At 40.2% G+C, this 11,351-nt stretch overlaps 1 protein-coding gene across 1 annotated transcript; it reads right to left on the bottom strand.

Annotated features, from left to right (window-relative positions):
* Nucleotides 1-9,350: 9,350 nt before the first annotated feature.
* hoxc12a (homeobox C12a) lies at nucleotides 9,351-11,351 on the bottom strand. The gene is made up of 2 exons (XM_029507034.1): nucleotides 10,763-11,351; nucleotides 9,351-9,589 (listed from the first exon to the last, which is right to left on the bottom strand). Exons 1-2 carry the CDS (start codon nucleotides 11,349-11,351, stop codon nucleotides 9,351-9,353), a joined length of 828 nt encoding a protein of 275 aa, XP_029362894.1.

The following is an 11,351-nucleotide window of genomic DNA, read 5'->3' as shown; positions in this document are numbered from 1 at the left end:
TTAGTGTTTTTTCTGCTATCCCACAAGGAGACGAATAAGCTGCATGATCAGAACCCAGCGTTGAAGATGAGTCCATAGCAAGCGTATTTGCGCAAAAAAGGTGGCAATGGCATTAGCTCGTTTATTACCGCTACAGACAAAAGGTTGTCTCACATGATGCATCCTGCATCCAAGTACAAAGAAAGCAGACAGCTGTCCAGACACAGCACTTGAATTTGACCACTAAAATCCTCTCTACGTCCACCATAAAAGGCAGAATGGCAGTAGTAACGCTAAATTCCTTTGTTCTATAGAAAACCATAAACTTAAAGAATGAGAGGAATTTGGATTTTAAGCAACTAGATATTCTCCAAAAAAAAATAAAATAAAATAAAATAAAATAAAATAAAAAATAATCTGTGCTGAGTTTTCACACCAAATAGCAATTTGGCATTTGGTGGAAATTTAGACCTCTAATCCTGGAATAAAATCCTCAAAATTTTGGTTTATTTAATTTTTGCAAGGTCATACTGTATATTCATAGGAACTGGAATAGCAGAGATTGATGAGTGGTACGAAAGTAAAGTTGTGTATTTGTACCTCGTGAAGCAAACTGAAGACATAATTTTTGTCTGATGGATAACCGAAGCTGTGGAGATATTTGTGTAAACATATTTGCCTGTGGCTTTTTTTCACACATGCTCGACACATGGTTGCAGCATTAGTGATGCGCATTCGCATAACAATAATAATTCGTACATCAAAATGTCAGTCAACATTATGAAATAAATAGTACAAATTATTAAAACCCGAAATACATGACTTAGATTCAAAGTTGAGTGTCTGAAAACTGAAAAGCTGCCACAATAATGGTTTTATAATAAAGGCTCTCAATTATGGAAATGTATCCCTATGATAACACGACTCTGATAATAATATCTGTATCTGAGTAAAAAATGTCGAATAAAATTAAACATTTCTTTCAGCAGACGACAACAGAACCGAGTGATACCATTCATAATAATATTGTCAAATCATTTCCTCATAATAATCATTTCAATTATGCTTACAAGAGCGGCATTAATAAGTAATGTGAAGGAATAAATAAGTGCTGCACAAGTAAAATTCAAAAGTTCGGACTGCTTGTCAAGACAGATGCAAAAGATGAGTTTCAAAGATTTCACAGTAGCATACACAAAAGGAATTGAGGCGTTTAAAGAAATGGGAAATAGTATCTTCTCCTGGCCGCGTTTATGTCGCAGTATTTGTCATAATGTAGCAAAAATATGACCGATCAGCGTCCATCACTTGGCAAAATCCGTCTTCCGAGAGTTTAAAGTGAGGATATTTTGGCCTTGGAGCGCAAAGGACAACAGCGAAAGAATAAGATTTAACATGTGTTTTTCCCTGAATGATCGACTCCCAGTAGCTGATATTCCGCTAGCAGTAGGACCCAGGAAAGTTTGATTTGGTTGCACCAAATGAGCAGGCTAGGCTTATGCAGAGTTTACACGCAAAGGGCTCTGAGTTGAGTTTGTAAGACCATACTATTTCCATAATATACCAACCTAAACCACGATGAGCAATATTTTAAATGTTGCTGTTAAGTAATCCAAAAGCGGGGAGTTGTCAACATTTTGAGCATTTTTTAATTTAAAAATCACTGTTGGAGCCCTGACTTTACAACTGTGTCAGAGGAATTTAAGCTATGTATTGCTCCCTAGCCTCATAATTACAATGGTTAACCCAGGAGTCAACCTCTTGTTAAGAATTCTCAGTACAAAAATGACATACCTAAATATTGCAGTCTTTTAATTTAGTGTCAACGAGTGTGGTGCCAAATAACACAACACAGACAGACACACACACACACACACACACACACACACACACACACACAAGCCCATACAATGGAATCAGCTCTGCAGGACACTACTGCTCAGTTAGCTGAAGTCAAGGCTAAATGTGGGAAGCCTGTGTAATCATATTACTGTCCCCTCATGGCCTAGATAAGTTTAATTGGATGTAAGTCGGCCAGTTAAACTTGTCTGTATGAGCTGCGAACAGTTTCTAGCAACACTAAAGAGCCTTGTTTTTTTTTTACTGAGGTCTCAGTGAATACACCTAACATGGAGCGTCTGTGGTGAGAACAATAGCTTACGAGATAAGGATGTGTGTTGCTGTTACATTTAGAGCAATCTCCAGAGTGTATTTCACTTTCTACCACTAGGACATAAAGCCTTCACAACAATGTGTTAACTTTTTTATTAGAAGTATTAAATGATTTCACATCAGAAACTGCCCAATAGTGACTGCTGGCTCCAGCTCTTATGTGTTATTTAGATGTTCTCGAAAACACTACAAATCCTTTGAGCAGGGGAGCAGTAAAGACTGACGCGTATCCAACTTTGGATAAATGCTAGATAAGCTAAAAATAAGTCTATGCCAGATACTTTTCTAGAGGGGCTCCCTACTTTACGGTTAATGCAATTTTGCAAAAGCAAAAATGAAAAAATTTAATGTGAAGAAAGTAGTACGGGCTGCGGTCTGTCACGTTCCGGTGTACTTGCTGAAAGGGTATTTTTAAGCGCATTGGGCCTGAAGTAACAGCACAGTTAATCTTCTAAAATATCAGAATTAACAGTTAAAATCAGCAGGGATAATGGGCCGAGTGTTTGAGCACAAGTCAGCCTAGACGAATAATCATAAATAAAGAGTTGTGAAATTACGCAGATGACGGCACAAAATTAGCACTACCTGTGAAATAGGCCTGTGCAAAGCATGGCTTGTTTCGGAATTTGAAGGCTTGCAGATAAAGAAGGCCACCAATGCATCAACCAAAAAAAGCTTGAGTGTGACTTAACTTTCTACTGTACAGTAATGAAACAAAATTTCTTGCCGTCTGGATTAGAGCAAGTGATTTTTCATCTTTTGGGCAAATTTAGTCCTTACGACTTGTATCTCGTCAGAAAACAAATGATGTGCGCTCAAGAATACAGCCGAGTTCGTCCCACTGTGTCTAAAATTTAATAAGACGGCAAGACACTGTGAATCGGTGCAAATTAAGCAAGGATTTTCTACATTTACGTCAAACCGGACTAAGCGCCTGCTGGTTGGTTCATTCGCCATGGGGGTGGCCAAGATGCGTTATTTTAGTTTACACTGGCCTTGCACAGGAGTGGCTCAGTGCGCGAAGCCAGAATAGAAGCACCGAGCTTTACGCTAAAGCTCAGATATATTTGAAATGCCTGTTCAAACACTTAGTGCTAAAGTTTGCTTTACCATCTGAGCTGCAGATTTGGGGCTCAGATTTCTTTCCAAGCCCAAACCTTGAAAAACACAGAATCTGCACATGAAATATTGATCTCTGTGCAGAAAAACGGCACATAGTCCATGCTAAAAGCGCATAGTGGACAAATTCGAACAGGTGACAGAATTTTCCATCTAAAATTGTAAGAGCGGATGTGCTCTTTGCGGCATACTTGACCTTCAGCGAGTGCGTTAGGGCACAAGCGTCGGTGTGGAAAGGACAACCCACCTCCAAAATACTCAGCATGGACGAAAAACGGACCATACATTGAGAAGATAATCTCACAAGGATCGCGATTGGAAAGCGTTGATTAAATGATAACGAGTGAATAGAAATATATCTTTTTATCACTGATAGATGCCGTTTACATTCTTCAGTGGTACTTTTGCTGTCATGGGATTTAAGAAAAACAAAAGGAGATATTACCTGTGATGCTATATCAAGAACAACACAACGAAAACGACTGGTTACTGATTTGCAATCACTATATCAAGATTTTTTTTTCTTTCCATCAGGGACAACTGGTCTAAAAGGAATTCGGCTCTTTCAAAGGCAGCAATGAAACCTTCACACTTCTTATTATGGGCCGTTTGACGTGCGATGCTTTTGAAAAACAAATTGATAACAGGGTGCGTTTCAGAAAAATAGAGCTCACAGAGAACTCATTTCAAATCATGTCAAAATCAATATATAACAGTTGTGAAAGGACTGAAACGATATGGATCTATCTTGCTAACCTATCCCCTCTTTCTTTATCACATTAACACTCTCTTTCAAAATTCACACACGTCTACACACTCCACACACACTTTAGCAGGAATGACATTGCTTTCTATTTCTCAAGCCAGCTCCGTACCATAAACGGTAGAGGGGTGGCGGGGGATGTAGACCACATGCCACACAAGTTCTCTGCGAAGGGCACTGGGGAGCTCAATGACCTTTGGGACGCGGAGACAGGCCGCCATAAACAGATTTAGCCAGTCTCAAAGTCAAAAGTGTCCAGGAGCAGTGAAAGCCCTATTGTAAAGACCTGCAAAGCCAACTGAGATTTCATCCTGTTTTACAATCCAAATATCATGAGGTTACCCGCAATCACAACAAATGTGACTTTTTATTATTATTATTATTTTCCTCTAATATGCTGTATAAAGTGAATTGAACCAAATTAGAATACAGACAAGTAAATGTGTATCAACTAACTTTTATTAGTTGTTGTGCTGTGATCATTTTTAGATGTTGATGGGCGAGAATTGACGGCAGGTGACGCAGTGCAACGTTTAGTGATTTCTTGGACGTGGAAGCCTGAAACGTGCCCAGCAAGAGGTAATTTGTCACAAGGCATTGCAAAACAAGAGAGAGAAATAGTCTAACCCCTCTACCAGAACAAATTTTTAAATAAATGGAAAAAAGTCAAACATACCCTCTACGTCCACTCGTTTGAAGTTCAAGTTAAATCTAGGTTTTATGTTCAGATATCCATTTGGCACCGAGCAAATACCTCACTGTCATATTATTCAGACCAAATAATCCCACTGTTTTACAGGAATCATCTAACAAGCCCACAAACACAAACCACTGTTTGCATCTTCCTGCTGGAAATGTTCATGCTGCGAGCTGTTTTGATGTTTACAGGCATATTCGTACTGGCAAAATGTCTTAAAGAATCATTAACGAATCACGCAACTTGTCGTTGCTGTCAATTCAATCTTATAGCTTTCTCAGATAGCTGAAGGCAAATCTACAAACTTTTTGCCTTTTACAAGACCTGCTTTGTTGACCTCTTTGTCTTTTCCTCACGTCAACATTGTCTTGCGGATTTTCGTCAGAAGAAACTCATAAAGCTACAAATATAATAATTTAACTCCATGAAAATATTTTGAGTGCTGCTTTGCAAATTTCAGCTTCACACACATTAAAGAGGCTTCTTGAAGACTTTCAAAGTTTTTTGGTAAAATCATTTTCGTATAGGTGACCTTGAGATTTGTTTTTCCTGCAAAAACTTACTGAGATACTGCAGAACAGTCAAGACCGTCATGGTGCATTTTACATCTATTATTCTCCTCTAAGCCATTTAACAAGGCAACACACAAACACAAGACATTAGTTTATGTCCTTTCGTGGTCAACAGCGCGTTTGATAGGCTAAAAAGATTGGAGTTGTTAGGAATGATGTCCCCTGGATGATCAAATTCAATACACACAATTTAAGATCTCCCTGGTGTTATTTCATAGTCTTGGTTATTATCATATGGCAGAAATACTTGGTAGACATAGTGGCTATGCTTTGTATCAGCGTAGAGTCACCTCAAATGCATTGTGTATAGCCTTGATTAAAACATACAGCACTGCTGTTGTCAGTGCGTAAAGGGATGCATATTAAAGCATTAGGCCTGCATTTCCCTTATTATGTGGAAATAATTCAAATTGAGTTGCTACCACATCGACTGATGCCCACTTTAAAATTCAGGGGACATGTTTAGCTGAAACGATTCTCCAAACCGTGTAATCAGATGTTTCAATGTATAAGGAGAGCATTTATTCTCATTATGATAGTAGGTGTGAGTGATATTGGACACTGAAAGGATTTGAGCCTCCTGCACGATTTGTTTAGAATATTTACAGAGGTCATTTTAGAAATCAGACGGCTATATGTCATATTTGATATTTCCAAACTAAGGCACTGTGCTGGAATCGGATAGAGGCGGTCCTTACGGCCCTCTGTCTCTGGGAGGACCTTACAGCTTTTATATTCATTCAACACATCTAGGTTATACAATACAAAAAGAATTATACATTAGATTGATTAATGTACAAGACAGGGGTTTTAAGACATGGTTAGCCTAACGGGGAAGGTGAACAGCGAAGGTGAATCTTCGTAGAAAGGGAAACAAATATAAGAGGCTGCAGTGACAGAAGAGAATACTGCAGTAAGGCTTTAATAAACTCGTGACAGAATGTGTGTGTGAATCCGTGATATTCCTGGTATGACAGTAAATGATCAAACCTGTAATACCAAGGTTATGTGAAGTATTGAGGATTTCGATGTGTGTGTGCGCTTGTTCATGATCCTGGACAGACTGACTCAGGAACTCAGACTCACTGGGTCGGTTGCAGGAGCGGCTGCTCACAGTTCACTGAAAAGGCAACATCTGATCTCAACGTTGAGGAAGCACGGCAGTTTCCAGTGAACACACTTCAGCTAACTGAGACTGCAAGTAGTCTCACAAACACGTTTGTCTCTGGTTAGCGAACTGATGTGAAAACACGGCACATCACCGCATTGCCGTACACTTCCCTGCCAGTAGGGAGAGCCTTGTGGATTTCGATAGACTTGCACTGTACAACCATCCATGTGGTTTTTAGAGATACAAGGCATTTGAGGAAGACGACTTGTCTGACGTATGTGTGTATGTGTATTCATAAACCATGGTTTGGGTGTAATTATCACGCGATCACCCCTGACGCAAACCAGGAAATAGGATGCACAGGCAGTCCAGGAGGCTTGAATGGAGCACTGGGGTGTAACCCTATTACTGCTTTACAGAGCTATTGCGTGTTTAGCTGCGCCGTTATGGGCTTGTAGCATTGCACTGAAATTGATTAGGTCGAACTTCAAAGGAAACCACAGACTTTAGGAAAAAATGAAAAAGGCATTTGCCTTAAAGTATGCAGTTGTAAAAGCGAGTTGTTACCGCGTCTCAGGCTACGAATAAAAAACCTACAATATTCAATGCAAGATGGGCCTTACAATGTGCATCTGGCCGCCATTTTGCATGGTCTAAACTTATATCTGCTAAATACATACCTTTGTATCTGAACGGACATAATAAAAAAAAGGCCGACCTGTGTGGGCTCCTATTAGTTATAGTTCACAGCATGTACAATTATGTGCCAACAAAACACTCCCTCAAATGCTTCCAAATGTCCCATTAATGCTCAGATTTTTATTTCACTGCGGTGGACACATGCATTTTTAAACTTTGTTACAGGTCACGTCCAATAAAATTGTGCCACCAGTCTGCACTCAGAAAAAGAGATTTCAGAGCACGACATCGAGAGAAGCGACGCAACGACACACTGAACTAACACAAACAAACATTTGAATATTCTGTTTATTGAAGACCTTACGCATATACATTCATATCGTTATTACTTTTACAAGACAACGTAGCAATCCTTACAAGCGCAAAGAAGGGAATGCAGTGAGAGACGAAATAAAAGAACAATAACAAACAACGACTACACTGGAACAAGGTTTCTTTAAATGTCATGTATGCTTAAATTTCTTGCACACCATTTCATAAAACCATTCTTGGCAGTATAATATAATAGGCCTACATTTTCAACCCATACAACCATAAATAGGCTGTGGAATGCGATATTGTACAAGACGATCAATAACATAAAGCACTATTATATATCGATAAGGGATCCTAAAATAGGATGTATAGTAACATGTGTAATTTAATTTTACAAAGTTATACACGAGTACAAGGTAAGGGGAAAGGGATGACACTGAGCACATTGCAAAAAGCATGTACATATAGTAGGCTTGTGGGCCATTTGTTCTTCCACCATAATAATAATTATTATTATAATTATAATTATACATTCTTTGTAGAAGTTTGTTTCAAAAATGTATTATGTTGTGTTCGCATTTGATTTGTAAAAAAAAAAAGTATAAAAAAGTCACTTAGAGAAAAAGTGGCCCGCAGAACACGACTTATAGCTATTTCACATCAATAACATGCTGCAAATACATTTCACTGCTATAGCTTACTCATTATACATTACAAATAATGCACTGCATTCGCCCCGAATTAAAGGAGTTCATGTGTAGGCCTATTTTTAAATGTTCTATATGTCTACATATTTAGTACATATTTAGTTTAATTGCGAGCACTAAGTTTTAGAAATGCTCTTTTAGGCCAAAAACAAAAAAAGAAAAGAAAATAACTTTCAGATCCCTTCCCAGGTGCAACTTATGTTGGTTTCCTTGTTTAACCAAGTGGCCATTTGAATGTACATATAATTTTGAATATTTCCATTACAGATCATAAAGAGTTGATTAATGAATATACTTTTTTCCGTAATCTGGACATGAACTTTTAATAGCAGCTCAAACCCGTATTCAAACGGTGATGTCAAAAAAAAAAAAAAAGTAATGCAACTCGTGGGAGTCTGTACCTGTTGTTAAGACAAGTTGAAAGGTAATAAAGGTAAGAAAAATAGGCTACCTTGAGAAACTTTTTAGCACAATGAATAAAATCATGGCAAATATTAATTCAGTAATATCGACATGGATTAAGTTGCGGCTGCAGCTCTGCCTCTCCCCAGGCAGACTCCCAGACTTCCTGCCCGTGACCGTGAACGTGCACACAACGGGTGGGGAAAACTATGGACGAGAGATAGGATGTTGCTCCTCTGAACGAACAAACTGTGGCTCAGGAAGTATTAAGTAACCATGATGGAGCTTCTTCTTCTTCAGTTCATAAACACAGAGAAATAATTGCGCGGATTCAGCACCAGCCTGATTGTCAGGCTTCTGATATGGAACTTTTACTTCACTCTTAATGTTTAGGCCTATTTCGAGATTTGACAAAGTGGTCGCGTTTCCCCTTTATTGCGTCGGAATAAAAAGGAAACTACACAAATGATGTCACTGTATGTCAACCAAACAGAGCAAGACACATTTCACAACCCACACGCTTTAGCGTGATACAAGGGTTCACATTTCGCATGGCTTGTAATTAGGGCGAATACTCATCTCTTAACAGATAGTGAGAAAAAAGAGATGCATCTTTCACAGAAAACACATTCTCACAGCTTTTTGTGCGATTATACCAAAATGAAGGCAGTCTCACTGAGAACATTTTGCCACATAATGGCTTGTTTTGGGCCTGTATGGCCCGCACCTTTGAGAAAAAAAAAATAAAAAAAATGTTGTAATAATCGCCTGCAATGTAAAAGATGGATAGATGAGTGCATGCACTGAAAGAAGACCTAAGGGAGCATAGAAGGCTTGGCTTTTACTGCCTATCGATTCACCTTCTGCCGCATCTCTAAAAGTAGGCCAAAGCTTGTTCCCTCAGCATGAGTCTCTTCTTCTTCATCCTGCGGTTCTGGAACCAGATCTTGACTTGTTGGTCGCTGAGGTTCAGACGGTCGGAGAGCTCCCTCCGCCGCTGCCTGGTAATGAATTCATTTAACATGAATTCACCCTCTAGCTCAGCCAGCTGAAGTTTGGAATACGGTTTGCGCTTCTTTCTGGTCCGAGTGTGCATCGGGTACCACGGGGCACCTGGAGGAGGGGGGAGGGTGGGGGAGGAAGGGAGGGGTGGGGTGGGGTGGGGTGGGGTGGGGTGGGGGTGCATACTACGGATTAGTCACCACAGTAGCAAAATCACGGTCACCTCCAAGGTTATGGTAAGCCTACAGGGGCGCCAGTTGTCTCAGAAAAGTTTGGATCCTTTGGCAGAATGATTTCATTTAGGTTTTACTAGAAAGACATCAGAAGATTCTACCTAATAGTCAAATTACATTACAGTGAGACAGCACTGGGTCTTTGCAAAGATATCTGAAACCGCGGAAATCCAAAAAGCATTTAAAGAAAGCTAAAGAATATTTCTTTGCGTTTCCAGTGATTGCAGATGCATGGAAATACTTTTGTGTTAGAGTGCATTCAGCTGATGTCCCAGGAAAGCTGTCACTTCCTCCATACACAACAAAGTGGATTTGTTTTGGTCTCCCTCTGGGCTGTATGGACATATATGATCTCAAATCCAATTTCCGGACGGCAAGGACCACTCCAAAGGTGGAAATGATTTTTTATCCTAAATTTTTTTTTCCAGCCTCCTCTATTGAGGCCACCAGTATACAGCGGTTTGTATCACAGGAAGTTTTATTGTTGCAGTTAAAGTTGCATTAACGTGATCATTAAGTCGTACTTGCAAATGCCCCTGCTTATTTGCGAGTTTCAGAGCATATTAAATGACTCTTGAGTACACAGCGACAGATATTAATTCTGTTTATGAGTCATTAAAAGGAAAACTCTCTATTTGATGCAGTCAACCGAAGCGACTCACCTCTTTAAATCACTGCACTAATTTGACTATATACAGCGCAAAAATGGGCAACAACCAAACACCTATGTGGCGGGAGGCTAATGTAAACGAAGCAAATGCGGTGACAGGACTGGCTGCATACTGAAAGCTGGTAGGCACTGTGATTAGGTGAGCTTATCAGAGATTCTCCACTACCACGTTGCGCGTGGAGTATTATAGGGCAACCCCTAGCGGCGTTTCAACACCACGCAAGTATCCTGCAGGCTAATAGGCTGCAAGTTGTGCATCAACACAACGGACTCTATCGATACTTCTATAACCGCAAGCTCGCCATATGTGCAGCCATCTTCTAAATAATACACACACAGGCTATGATAAACATGATTGTAATTAAAAATAATAACACCCACCTCCGCCTGCGGCTATGTTGCTTGAATGGCTTCCCGGTGACACCAGGGTCTGTGTGTCGCTAGATGAAGGCTTGCTGCCCTCGTTGAGCAGAGAGGAGCTGGAGTCGGACTCCATTGACTGACAGGATGGTGGGTCTTGCGTTAGCTGTTCGGTCCCATAATCATATTTGGAAAAGGCGGCAGTGTTGCCAATTCCACTGTGCATCCCGTGGTCAGATGTTAGGGATGATGTGTCTCTCGCCCTGTCCTCTCTTTTGAGGCTGCTGGCACCTGAGCAGGTCTCCCTGTTCCCGTTGCCGTTGTTATAATAACATTTACCGTCTTCTGGTCTGGTGATTTCACACGACCGATTGAAAGAAGGGTTAATAGACACGGGGCTGCTAAAGTAGGATTGAGAGTATCCATTGCACGGCTCCGAAGGATTCCACGGAAGGGAGCAAACATTGTCCCTTCTCGGGTAGGAGAGAGACGGCAGCCCCGCCAGTTGTCCCCCTGAGGCTCTAAAATTCGGAAAGTAAAATGTGTCTCCAGTGTGGATGTTTACCAAAGGTCCCACAAACCCTGGATTAAGGAGATTATGCTCGCCCAT

This window comes from Echeneis naucrates, chromosome 7, assembly GCF_900963305.1.
Source record: "Echeneis naucrates chromosome 7, fEcheNa1.1, whole genome shotgun sequence".
NCBI lineage: Eukaryota > Metazoa > Chordata > Actinopteri > Carangiformes > Echeneidae > Echeneis > Echeneis naucrates.
The sequence above is the reverse complement of the archived record's forward strand: the minus strand, read 5'-3'. Positions and strand labels throughout refer to the sequence as shown.